Source organism: Aquila chrysaetos, chromosome 16 (assembly GCF_900496995.4).
Source record: "Aquila chrysaetos chrysaetos chromosome 16, bAquChr1.4, whole genome shotgun sequence".
Taxonomy (NCBI): domain Eukaryota; kingdom Metazoa; phylum Chordata; class Aves; order Accipitriformes; family Accipitridae; genus Aquila; species Aquila chrysaetos.
Window position 1 is genome coordinate 12,075,285 of NC_044019.1, and position 13,104 is coordinate 12,088,388.

The following is a 13,104-nucleotide window of genomic DNA, read 5'->3' on the forward strand; positions in this document are numbered from 1 at the left end:
CTGTGATGACACAGCCTCTTCTTTACCCCTGAGACTGAAATAATGCCTAAGATTAATATTTACTGATGAACAAATAAATAGAGCTTGCCTTTTTCCAAACACTGTAGCTAAACCACTCTGCAAGCTGTACCTTTTCAGCCCTGACCCCATAAGCATTGCTCAAGCACCTCACCATGGTGTTGATTATCACATCTGTGGGAGCAATTAGAAGTCAGCCCCATCTGCTTCTCAGCGTGCTGCCTCTTTTTCCGCCTCCCTTGCAAAGAGCTTGTCCGGAGAGAAAGACTGCTGCTATTCCCTCCTTGGCCTTCAAAAGAGAATTAGCTGGAAGGGTGGTGTTATCCTCTCCAGGAATTGCTCCTTGGATTTTTTATGTGATGCTTGTGTTTATTCTGTAGTGGGTCAGGAGGGTGCTGAGCAGGGGAGGAGGCATCCATAGCAGGTGAAGCCTATCAGATAGGGGTGGTGCTTTAAAGGCAGTGGCTGTAGGTGAGCAGGCTTTTGGCTGGAGGCTGGGTGGGAGAGGCAGCTGAAGGTGCTCAGACGCTGTGGGCTTCCTGGGAGAGGGCTTTTTGCAGAAGCTGGGCCTCCTTCCTTCCTAGCAGGTGCCTGTGCCCTATAAAGTCCCTTCAGCAGTTTTGCCCTTACTCATCTGCCTCACCCAAAGGACAGGCTTGGAGTGAGCACAGGTAAGCTGGGTGTCTGGCTGGGATGCCCGACGCTGGAAGAAAGCAGTGCTGTGGCCAGGGTTTTCCAACTCCCCTCTCTCCTGCTTAACTGAATGTGGAGCAAATCCTGTTTTTTCATGTGAAGGATGTTTAGGTGGTGGCTACAAATGAGGGGACAGGGACAGTTGCTCTCCATTGGATGGTAGCTAAGACAGCTTGTGTGTCCCTGGAGGGCCTTAGTGCTAAGGTGCATTTTCTTTTTGGTTCTGGTTCCCCACTTTGTGGGGGGAGATCCATGCTATCAGCTGCATGTAAGAAGGTGGGAGCCGTGTCAGACTAGCTGCCTCCCATACAAAATTGCTGGGGTGCAAAAGGTATCCTATAGACTGCATTGTATCTCTTGGCCTTAATTTTTAATATGAGCTTGTACTTTAGCTGGAGGCATTGCTGGCATCCTGGGTAAGAGAAACTAGTTACCTGGGCCCTTGGGGCCCATTTGCTGCTGATGACTGCGCTGTTGTGGGAGTATGATTAGTAGCAAGCCAAGCGAGCCAGCAGATGCATCAGCTTTTTCCCCATGTGGTCAGTGAGGAGGGCTGGACAGTGGCTGTCCTGTGAGCTGCCTTCCCAGCAGCAGAGAGGTGGGTGGAAAAGTCTTGTTTGAACTTTTTTTCATGTTTCGGTGCTGGCTGGTGAGTCAGCCTTGCACTTTGGCAGCTGCCTACTAACCAGCTCTCTAGCCTTGCTCTCATAAGCTGGGTGATTTTCTAAGAAATGGATGGGAGGAGAAAGCTAATCTTTGGCTGGGGAAAGTAAGATGACAATAACATCTTGGTGCATGGCTGTGAGCTGGTGGGAGCTCTGGGGTTACGTGCTCCCACTGACTCTGTGCCCAAAGGCACAGGCTGCTCTGCTTTTGCAAAGCTGATTGCTTAAACAATCTGGGTCTCCTCTCTGCAGCCTCAGAGACCTGGAGGAATCCTCTTGTACAAACCCCATTGTGGCTTTTTAAACCTAAGCCAAGGGGTGACCCTGGCTGCTCTGGGACTCCTTTGTTTTGCTGGGCTGTGACATGAGTAAAGGTGTCATTTATTCCAGTGGGCAAAGCTGAGGCTCGGGGTCAGGTGTAGATATAGTGTTGCTTGTGAAGCACTGTGCCTTGGAAACAAAAAAAACCCCTGTGTGAGTGGCTGTGTAGGCTTGCCCTGCAGTTTAGCTTCAGCTAGGGAAAAGGGGAATCTTGGGAATCATGTTCATGTGTTGTTGGTTGGTTCCTTCTCCAGCAAGAGGGTCTGTTAACATGGAAGATGAGCGTAGGCATAGGAAGGCTGCGTTTGGTGCTGGGAACTGTGGGGCAGTATCAGATCTGTGTTTGTGCACCAGGACCACAGAGCACACTGGCTTGCCTGGGATTCGGGCTGTAGCTTAGCAGAGAATTGAGCCAGCACCACATCACAGTGGTAGTGTCCTCTCTGCCTGGGGTCTGAGTGGAGCTCTGATCTCTGTTTTCCTGCGGGTCTTGCCCGCGGTGAGGCTGGAAACACGCAGATACCTTCAGCTCTGCCACAACTCTTGGTTGAGCTGTGTCTTGGACATTCAAAGAGTGAAAGTGTGATGTGACTGCTGTCGTGTCTGGCTGCCTGGAACTGGATGGGACCAGGAAGTGGCTGTGAGCCCTGGTGTAAAACACCCCGCAAGTTGTAGGCTTGGGGGAGTGATAAATTCATATTTCTAGAGGTCTGAGGCACCTGATGGTGTCTGTAGGCTCATAACAACGTGCTTTGCTGCTTTGACCTCTCTCCTCCACCTCTAGGTCTCCACGACAGTCATATGAAGAAGAGGACGGTGGTGTGAGGGAAGCTGAAGTCAAACTGGAGCAGATCCAGCTGGATCAGGAAAGCCCGGAGGAGGTCCAGGAGGAGAATGTAGTTATCAGGGAGGAAGAGAGGCTGTGCCAGGAGGAAGAACAGCTCCAAGAGCAGGAGGAAGAGGAGAGAGCCGAGCAAGAGGTGGGATCAGGAGGAGCTGACCACCTCCTCTCCCCAAGGCTGGTGGCAGAGCTGGGGCTGGGGGCTGCTCTCCAAGAACTCAGCTCACCATTGCTGCTAACGCTGCTGGGTGTTGAGCCCACACAGACATGCTTTCACGGCATAACCGGGGGCTGGTGCCACTCTTGCCTATGTGCATTCTTGGGGTCACTGCAGGCAGCCTCTGCCCTCTTGCAAGGGTGGTGTGTTTGCTCCCAGTGTTTGTGGTGGTTTAGTCATGTCCCTGCAATACTGAGAAGGAAAGTGCTACCATTTCTCCTGTGGTTTTGTGGGCAGTGAGTAGCTCTTCAGGAAAACTCACATCTAAACTTTACTGCTTGTTTTTCTCTTTCCAGCCTTTACTGCATCTTTGGAGCACTTTGGCTTGATGCATCTCTAAATCTTGCATTGCTGCCAGCTGAGGTTTTCTTTCTTTGCTTTTCTGACGAGGTGTAATTCCTGGTTAATGAGAGAGACAAAGCTGGAACTTGAGTGGTGTGCAAGTCCGTTAGGGTGGCTGAGCTTCAAATATCTGTTGTTGTAAATGGATTTTGACTTGCTGAGGCTAGTATGCTTTTTGCATTTGAACTGTGCGTGTGTCTCTTTCTAGCCATTTATTCTGAAGGCAGCTGCTCTCTCTCCTTGTGGCCTCTAAATGAGAATTTTGTGTTTTCCTATCTCAATAGTGGTAAGAAATCTTTATTAACTGATGCAAGGACCCCTTTCGATACCATTTTGGAACCTTGAATCTGCAAAATTTCTCTGATTCCTCCCCCACCCCCAAATGACACTTGAGCTTCTTCCTGGATGTTTCAAAATTAGATGATGTGAACAAAAAAGTTTCTGTGCTCACGTGTTTGTTTAGTGTGATGCAGGAAGCCTGGAAAACAGGGAAAAAAATCACTTTTGTTGCATAGGAAGCAGTTTGACCAGCTCATTTCCTGGCTTGTTAATTTTCTGCATTCAGGAAAAGAAGAGAAGAAGAAATGAAGAAGAAGAAGAAGAAACACCAGAAAAACGCCAGAAGGCCCCAAGCCCTGCCAGCCTGGAAGAAGAAGAAGAGCTGTGTTCTGACCACACCGCCATGTGCTCCACGAAGGTTTGTGTTCCTCGGGCCCCTCTGGAGGCATGGTAACTATTGCAATAGAGCATCTAATGATGAGGAAAGATGATCCAGGGCTTACGGTAATGTAGGGTGTGAATCCTGTTATCCCACTCCTGCTACAGGCTGGGACAAATCACTTTATCTGTTTCCCTCATCTTCCTTGGTTGTCAACCTCCTCTCCTCCTTCTTTGCCTGCTTGAGCTGTTGGAGGCCGTAACTGTCTTTGTGTATACTTTGCCAATCACCGTAAAAGTCTAAAGTTCATTGAGGACTCCAGAGAATTTTGTAATACTGAGAAAGATGTCTGTGCTTTCAGCTTGTGAATTTGTTCAAAGACTAATCAGAAAATGAGATTTCCCTTCCCCCCAAAACTTGAAGCACTGCAATTTCCCTATCTTACTTGGAATAAAATCAGAAAGTGTGACTTAAGTTTTTTAAATGTATGGGGATTCCTGATCTCTGAAGCATTGTGTCCTTCCCAATTGCATCTGTCTGCATTGATGCTCTTGTGAAACTTCCATTTTTAACACCACCTGAATTGCATCTCATGATGTCTGTTGCATTTACTACAAATCCTCAGTTCTGTGCATGTGCTTTTAAGTACAATAGATACAGATAAGTGATTTCTGTAGTGAATGGCTTTTTGTCTTTGTCAGCCCTAAGCTTGTTGATTATAGCAGTGAGGGAAATGGTGAGGAGCCTGGGTAGCCTGTTAATCTGCTGATGGTATTATCTTTGGTTTTTTGCATTTAGATATGTGCTATTTGCTTAGTCAATATTTCCTGGATGGGGAGGATTGTATGAGCACTTCCTCTTGCACCAGTAAATGGATTGTAAGAGGAAGGTTTCATCATCTACAACCATCAGATTCTTGCTCTTTATGGAGAAGCCTTTTTAAAGTCAAATAAAAAGAGGGGAGAAAGGGTGGGTTTGGGTGCAGACCACGTGCTAATGTTAGGTTTGAAAAGTGGAGTGGGGGTGGCCAAAGCATATCCCTGGAGTGGGACTGGTGGGGAAATATGGGAAATGCTTCCAGTGCCTTTTATGTGCTGAAACTTTTGTCATTACAACTTCAGAACACAAATGGCTTCTGACCTGAGCTTAACTGCTGCTGCTAGGATTAGCCCAGGGAAAGGTTTAGAAATACAGTCTCTGTGTTTTATAACAGTGATGTCACAGCTCACCAATACACAAAGCCAAAAGTAAAGCTGTTCAGGAAAAATATGAGCTTGGGATCCTTCCAAAGGAAGGAGGATCTTTACACCCCAGCTAGCAGGGCTTTGTGCAAACACTAAGAATTAAACACGTTGACCACCAAGAAGGTGTTTTGGCACAGGATCGCTCAACAGAAACACTGCTTGTAGTGGAAAGATGAAAGCATCTGCAGTGGGTGGTGAGGTGCCCTGCCAGCTGTGGCTGGTGGAGGCCAGGTACACATCTGGGGCAGGCAGTTGTTGGATTGCAGTGTGATGGGGTGTTTGGGGTTCAGAGGGCCAGTGTGCCTGGGGGCTGAAATAGATGTGAGGTGGCGGGGAGGAATCCTCATACCAGCCCTGTTTTGTCTCAGGGCTCTTGTGAGCTCTGAGTTTTGAGGTTAGCTGAGTGAGGAACTGTGTGGTTTCTTCTGGCCTTCAGAAAGCACTTTGGACCAGAGAAATGCATGACTCTTGCTGCAAGGAATTGCCCTACTGGGCAGGGGGCGGTGGTCTCCAAATAGCTTAGGGAAAGTTTGTTTCCACCTAGACCGTCATGCTGAGATCTACTGTCACCTACAGCCTTTTCTAGGCCCCTCTGTGTTTAACTTGATGCTCATTTATGACCTTTTGGAAGCACCTGTGGGTGGTTTGCATCTGCACAGCATTTCTTTGGCAGGGTTGGCAAGGTTTTTTTGTATTGATATCTTATCTGCTTGTGGTTGAGAAGCTGACGTATAGGCAGGCATCTACCAGATTCCCCTTTCAGGTGCTGTTATGCCCCATGAAGTGCCAGCCTACCCATCAATGTCCCAGAGGGATGAGCAACCCAATCTCTGAAGTCCCGGCTTGGAGGCAAGCATTGATTCCTGCAGCACCGAGCAAAGGAGTGAGCTGGCAGCAGGCAGGCAGCCTGCCCAGCAGAAAAAGCTGGCTGGTGGGATATCTGTCACGCTGCTGTGTTGGGACCATGCAGAGTGACTCTCCCTAGCACATCTCTATTAGCCAGGGTTGCACCATTTGGTGGTTGTGCTCTTCCCTAATGAGCCTTGTGCTCTTGGGCACTGCTGTTAAATGTGGCCTCTCTGTGATGCTGTCTTGTCTTCTGCTTAGCTAAAATTTAGCACCAGCATCCTGCAAGCATCTTAAAATGAGCACTTAGTGCTGCTTTTTATCTGCTAACTTGGTAGGTTATGTTTCACATGGCACAGGCAGCAGTTATACAGGGAGAGAAGGCTCCTTGTTACTTGGTTGCTGCTCCTTGGCTCTGTAGGAGCTGGTGTTAAAAACGAGTCTCCCCTTTGGCTTGAAAGTGATTTTTTTTTCTCTCTGTGTTCTTGTTTTCCGGGGCACGAAGGAGCTGTGAGGTTTAGCAACATTTCAGCTTTCATTTATTCAGTGGTTGTGAAGTGTTTGCTTGCCTTCCTGTCTCAGCCAAAGAGTTCTTGCACAGGAGCCTCTTCTGCAAAACTTTTCCCTAATGGCTTGACGTGAAGGGCTGCCTTGCAGGTGGCTCCATGTGCTGACTTGCCCTGTCTGTGTGCTTCTCTGGTGTGGATAAGTTGATGTAACTCATGTCTGTGCTGCTCTTGTGCTTGGCTCCTCTTCTGCAGACATGGCTGGCAGTGCCCCTAGTTTTCCCCCTTGTCTTTCCACACTTGCCACTTTCTCTGTTGTCTGGCTAGGAAACCAAGTGTCTGAGAGATACCTAGTCCTTGAGCAGAGGAAGTAGAGAAAATGGTCTTGGTTTCTGTTTCAGCTGTCAGCCCAGCTGCATGCTGTTGGTTTGCCCTGAAACTGGTTGGGCTGCTACTGTGCCCTGGTGCTTTTGGTTGTGATTCTGCTCACCTGCCTTGGAAAGGGGATGCTCACTGTCTCTCTAACCAGTGTGGGAACATGGAACTGAGGCATTTCTAACCAAAATCTGGGTGAGGGATCAGGGAAGAGAAATGTTTTGCGTTATGGTCAGCTGAGGTGACCTACATCCACCTGAGGTCCATGGACAAAAGTAATGTCTTTGTCTTCTCTCTCTCCCACTTTAGATCACAGACAGAACTGAGTTGCTGAACCGCTCAATAAAGAAAAGGTATTTCTAGGGTTGACCTCGGGGTAAAGCATGTCCCTTCCTGCAAATGGAGGATGCTGGAGGGCCCTGCTGTGGGGAAGGGCAGGAGTGACAGGCTGCCTGTGGCCCTCAAAGTCCTCTCTTCTTCTTGAGGCACTGGGGGATTGCCTTAATCCTCTTCTCTCCTCTGCTCTTCAGTAACAGCATAAAGAAAACTCAGCCTCCCCTCCCTGTGTCGAAGATCGATGACAGGCTGGAGCAGTACACACAGGCTATTGAGGTGGGCTGCTGTGTTGTCTCTGTGTCCCCACTCCCCAAGGAGCCCTCTTTGCTGGGCATTGCTCTCCCACCGTGCCTCTTAGTCTTACTATCTGGGAGGTGACAACTGAATCGATTCCCCTTGGGTGGCAGCAATGCTTTCTCTTGTCTCTCTCTCCCTCCACAGTATAAAGTAGGTTTCTTTAGCAAGCTGTCCCATCCTTGTTTCCTCATGTTCCTTGCTTAAAGGGTGGAAGTATCTGGCAGGAACTAGCAAGACCCTACAAGTCTCCTTTTACAGCCCCTCATCCCTGAGGACCTCCAATTGGGGGGTGTGGTGTGGAAAAACTACACACTCCCTGATGGTGATCTTTCTCCATCTATTTTCCAGACATCCACAAAGGCTCCAAAACCTGTCCGGCAGCCCTCTCTTGACCTTCCCACCACAAGCATGATGGTAGCCAGCACGAAAAGCCTCTGGGAGACTGGAGAGGTCGCAGCTCAGTCTGCCACGAAGTCCCTGCCCTGTAAGGTATGGCATTTGCAGGACTTGCTTGTGCAGGGGCAGAGGTGTTGGCCTCTGGGCACAACACACATTACATTTGCATTAACCTGTTGGTACGGCTCATTGGTGGTGCCCACCAGCTCTAAAGGCATCTATATTAGAGATCCAATCGCCTTCATCAGGATGCAAGGTGTACCACCTCAGAGCTTTCCTTCGTCTGTGCTAGGGCCCCAAATTGTTTCTTGGTGGCACAGCTCGGAAAGCCTCTGTGATGCTGGTTGAGGCTCTGTTTTGAAATGGAAATAAAATCAGCTGGTGGGGATAATGTGTGTGTCTTCTGCAGGGGCTAGGACTGAGCACCATTTGTTGAGCACACAGTTGCAAGATGATAAATTTGTACTTGGAAAATGCAGATTATTATGTATTGCTCTCTTAATTTCAGTTTCTGGTCATTGAGAGTGAGGCTGATTCTGTAACACATTGGTTGCAAACCTGTGTTTGTGAGCAAAATTCCTTCCACATAAGAAAAGCCTTGATGTTAACATGTCTTGAATAGTTGACAAACTTAAGAAAATAAACATCTTGGATCTCTGATGCAGGCTCTTGTTAAAGAGAGTGAGAGGAAAACATAGGATATACTGGGAATAGGAAGAAGTTTTCACAGTCACGGGGTTTAGCTGCAGCTGTCATAGCTCAGATGATGTGATATTATAAATAAAAAAGGACATCAGATGTGTGGGTTTGAAAGGGATGTGAACAAAGGCATGTTCAGCAGCGTTAGCAGTAAAGGGTAATGAGAACATCATCTCCTCAGGATATCGTGGCTGGAGACATTGTGAGTAAAAGAAGCCTTTGGGAACAGAAGGGCAATCCCAAACCCGAGACCAATATCAAGGTGAGTTAGTATCTGTGTGAGTATGAAAGCACTTGCTCTGCTGTGAAAAAAGAGCTCTTGGTTGGATTCGAAGTATTGAGAAGATGGTGATGTTCTGTTGGGACAAGGGCTGCCTGTATCTATCAATGCAATGGCATACCTAAGAGCTCTTCCTAACAGCTGCTATTGCTTCAGCCCTAGTAAAAATGGGGGCAAAAATTGTTTTGTAACCAGTAATACTGAAGGGTCTCATGACTAGCATGTTGTTCTCAGCCCATGAGTTGGGAGCCCCAGCCTTCTAGGCTCAAATTCAACCGCACATGTGAGTTACTTTGGTCTTGTTATGCTTTTTAATCTTGAGAATAAAGAAAACATGCAAAATTAAGTGGAACTGAACCTAAGACAGTACCAACACTTGCACATGGATCTGGGGTTTTGTGCCTACCGGTACATTTGTGGGAATGCCTATTAAAATGCAGCAAGTGGCTGTTGCTCGAACTGTCCAGGCTGGGAGAGGAAGACAAAGTATCTTGTCTGTTCCTCCGTGGGTACTGCTGCGAGAATGTGGTAAATGAAACTGGCTCTTGCTATGGGTGAAACCAGCCCTGGCTTGGGAGGTCTGGGCTCTTAGATGAGCCCTCCCTCATGAGACCTGGTGTTGCATCTTCCCTTTCCTATTACACATCCTGTGCTCGCTGTGTTACTTTATGCTTATAGAAAGCGGTGGTCAGGCTGTGCAAAGAGTTCATGTGGAAGGGGCAAGAAGGGAGTACAGAGGAGGCTGACTCCAAGCCCTCTGGGATTACAGACAACCATATTGCATACTCCTCTGGCTTCAGTTATTTGATCTTGACTGCCTATTTGAGGGAGAAGAATGCTGACTTTGGCTCTTTCTTTCTCTCCTGTTCAGTCTACTCCTTCTGGCAAAAAGTATAAATTTGTTGCAACAGGCCATGGCCAGTACAAGAAGGTGTTGATAGATGATGCTGCAGAGCAATAGTATGCCTGGAGAACTCATTAACCAGGTAGGTGGAGTATGACCTTGTGCTGTGTAACAAACTCCTGGTGGTGTTCTGGCAAGATGTTGGGGTTATTTCTGCCAGCTACACTTTGGGCAAGTTGGAAGGTACTGTATGATAACACCTGGAGCCTTGCTACTGGGCAGACACCTGCCTTTGAGCTGGAAGGGAGTGGGTATACAGCAGGGGTTTGTTTTGGTCTCTAACTTTCTGATGCTGCTAGGAAGCTGGATACCTGTGGTTAATCTGCAGAGTAAGTCCCTTAGCTACTGCTGTTAGGGTGAAGATGTATTTGCCTTTGCTAGTTCAAAGGAACAGTCTCTAATTGCCTGTTTTTCTTATGCTCTCTTATGTTGCAAGGAGAAGTAGATAGCTAGAGGTCGTTCTGTCTGAGCATAGCGGCTGAGGTACTCCTGAAATTCAGATGCTTCTGGGGTCTAATTCCCAGATTTACTGAATTAATCAGGGGAAAAACTTTTTAATGATTTCAGTAACCTCTTGGAACCAGTCCTTAATAGGGTCGAGTGGGGAGGACATGAACATCTGCTGTGCTGGGTAGACCAACAGAGCAGAAAGGACTGTCCTCTGATGTGCAGTAAGGGGGGAGGCAGAGCTGGGTTGCTGTTTCTGCCCTCTTGAAACAGTCTTTGGATCTCATGCTCATATTGTGTTTATGTTAATAGATATCCTGGTGTTATCTTGAGTGGATGATAGTAGAGGGCTGTGGCAATAAGGAGGAACGGTGTAAAGGGAGGTGATAACTGGTTGGATGCAACCAGGCAGCATCTGGCACAGTCAGAGGAGAGGAAGTTGTCAGGGGTGAAAACAAGCTCATTCTCTTTTTTCTTACTATAAAAAAGAAGCTTTATTTCATAGCCAAGCTTATAAATAGCTCTGTCTGCTACAAAACACCTTTTGTTTCTGAATTCTTCTGAGGGCTGTGTTCTTTCTCCCCCCCCCCCCCCCCCCCCCCCCCGCCAAGGAGCTGACTTTTGAGTGCAGCATGTTGTTTTGGTTTTTTTTTTTTGCTTTTCTGGTGTCGATTTAGAAGAGAAGGTCTCTCGAATGCCACTTTGAGGTGGGCAGCAGTACAAACCCAAGCCTGCCCAAAGCTATGTTTTTAGATGTAAAGAAGGAGGAGACCGCAGGAGTTGTATCCTCAACTTGCTTCTCTGCCTGTGGCTTTCAGAAACCTATTTTAAGGTCTCCTTTTTGATCAGTCCTCTTCTTTTTCCTGAAGTCTGTTTCAGTGCACTGGGTGAGATCCTACTGAACTTAAATTCTTTATAGCAAACAGGTTTTGCTAGGTTGTCAGCAAACAGGACTTGTTTGCCCTACTTCAGCTTCTGCAAGGAGCTCAAAGGAAAGTGCCCTTGGCTCTGGTCTTTTTCCAGCATCCTTTCTTGAAAGGCCAGTGACTGTCACAGGATGTCCTCTAGGATCCACCCAGTACTCCAAACAGCCATGGCACAACACTGTTGCCCTGTGGGCTCATTCACAAGGAAGGGTTTTTGACTCTGAATAGCAAAATGACTGATAGCTGAAGGATCTTGGCTTTTTTACCATCTTAGGTTTTTAGCTGGCTGTGTGCTGTGAGGTCCCTGCTCCCCAGCTCCTCTCAACCCCCCTGAACTATGTTCATCCTTTTTCCCTGCTGCCAGATCCCTTTGTTGTTGCCTTTTTGCTTCCAAACCCTTCTGGCTCACACCTGTGTCGCTTGCTCAACACCACCTTATCACCTTTCTAGTTCCTTAAGCACAGGTACAGTTTTTCTTCCTCTTCCCCCTTCCTGAGCTGCAGGACCTCTGAGCAGGCTGTGGAGCAAGAGGTGTTCTGTAAGTGGCAATTTGGGCTCTTAGCAACTGCCTGAGGCTGTTTGACACTGAAAAACAACCAAACTCCGTGCCCAGCAGTGTTCCCCTTCCCTTGCTCAGCATAGCGCATCAGGCTGGGACACGCTGCAATGGCTCCCAATGCAGAGCGACTGGTGGAAATCTGTTGTCTCCAGGCATCTGTTCTCTCCTCTGTGATGCTCTCGTGCCAGGGTCTGTCTCTGCACAACTTGCCATGCCTGCTGTATGCCTCTGCCCTTCGCTCTTGGGGCAAAAGTGCTAAACCATGCAGCCATACCTGCCTTCCTCTGCTTCCCACTGTGAGAATTGCTCTCCCCACTTGCGATTTTCTGTCCTCCATCCCTGTGCAGTTGGGGCTGAGTTGTGGACAGAGCCTGATGGGAAGCCCAGCAGATGCAAAACATAAACCTTATGTGAGAGTCACTGGTTTGTTCTGGGTGGTCATCCTCGCTGCAGGACACAGTGGATTGAAGCACAATTGCTTCTGAAACCGTCTTCTACGGCCAGATTCACGTAGTCTCCCAAGTGTAATCAATATTGGCTGTTCTGCTTCATGCTAATGCTGTGGATCTTGTGAATGCAAACTCTTGTGCATAGGCATCCGTTTAGCTGTGCTACAGTAAAGTGCCATTTTGTCACCGTGTGGTAAGGTCATCTTGACCTGCATTAGGCATTCTACATGTTTTACGCTGCACTCTGATTTTTTTTTTTTTTTTTTTGATTTTGTGTTGCTGTGTGGATCTCTTTCTATGGCCTTCTCCTGCAGCATGTTGAATTATCCTGCAGAGGCTTACCTGGGATCCACTCGTGATTACTGGCACACTTCTAACCTACCTCTTTTCAGCTTTTTCTTGGAAAACTGGGGGGTTTGCGAAATCCAAACTTTAGATACTTGGGTTATTCCCCCCCCCCCCCCTTTTTTTTTTTCTCCTTAGAATAGGCAAGGGGTTACAAAACAGAGAGGATAAGACCAGCAAAGGGAAAAGTTCAGAGAAGGTTTGAGGATAACTAAGCTCTTCTTATAGCATCATTGCAAAATTGGAAGACTTCAGAAAAGAAAAAGGGACTTTTGGTTTTGTTTCTATGTCTGGTTGCAGTTTGGCTTGGGGAAATTTTGGTCAGCTCTATATCCTCTGTGCATGAAGAGAATGTAAAGAGCTGTGTATTGAGTTTCCTGTTTGGACTAAACATAGCAATCCTATATTAGCTGTGTAGGAACATCCCAGCATATGACAAAGTCCCTTGTGAAACAGAAGTAGCTGATCTCCAGATGTCATGCTTATAAGCCTGGTGGCAATGGAGATGCAAAGGGTGACTGTAATGGTGGAAAGCACAGTTGTCTCTGTGGATGGACAGAGCTGGGGATTTTGTTTTAAATACCCTTTTTTTCAGGACATCAGGCACCAGTAGGTATGCAACTATCACGATGATTCCCCTGAAAACAAGACTACATGCGGTTAGTAGAACCTCCTGGAAAACAGCACCTTGTTAAATACACAGAGTTGGATACCAAATGCTGAAGCAGGCTTTTGTTGGT

At 47.5% G+C, this 13,104-nt stretch overlaps 1 protein-coding gene across 2 annotated transcripts in view; it reads left to right on the forward strand.

Annotated features, from left to right (window-relative positions):
• Positions 1–13,104, forward strand: part of LSP1 (lymphocyte specific protein 1) — a 51,670-nt gene that overhangs the window by 30,631 nt on the left and 7,935 nt on the right. For both annotated transcript variants that reach the window (XM_030039201.2, XM_030039202.2), the window contains exons 4-10: positions 2,482–2,677; positions 3,663–3,794; positions 7,036–7,079; positions 7,257–7,338; positions 7,708–7,848; positions 8,636–8,716; positions 9,606–9,720. In XM_030039201.2, the coding sequence (XP_029895061.1) occupies positions 2,482–2,677; positions 3,663–3,794; positions 7,036–7,079; positions 7,257–7,338; positions 7,708–7,848; positions 8,636–8,716; positions 9,606–9,695 (766 nt within the window). In that variant the 3' untranslated portion in view covers positions 9,696–9,720. The remainder of the gene's footprint in view (positions 1–2,481; positions 2,678–3,662; positions 3,795–7,035; positions 7,080–7,256; positions 7,339–7,707; positions 7,849–8,635; positions 8,717–9,605; positions 9,721–13,104) is intronic.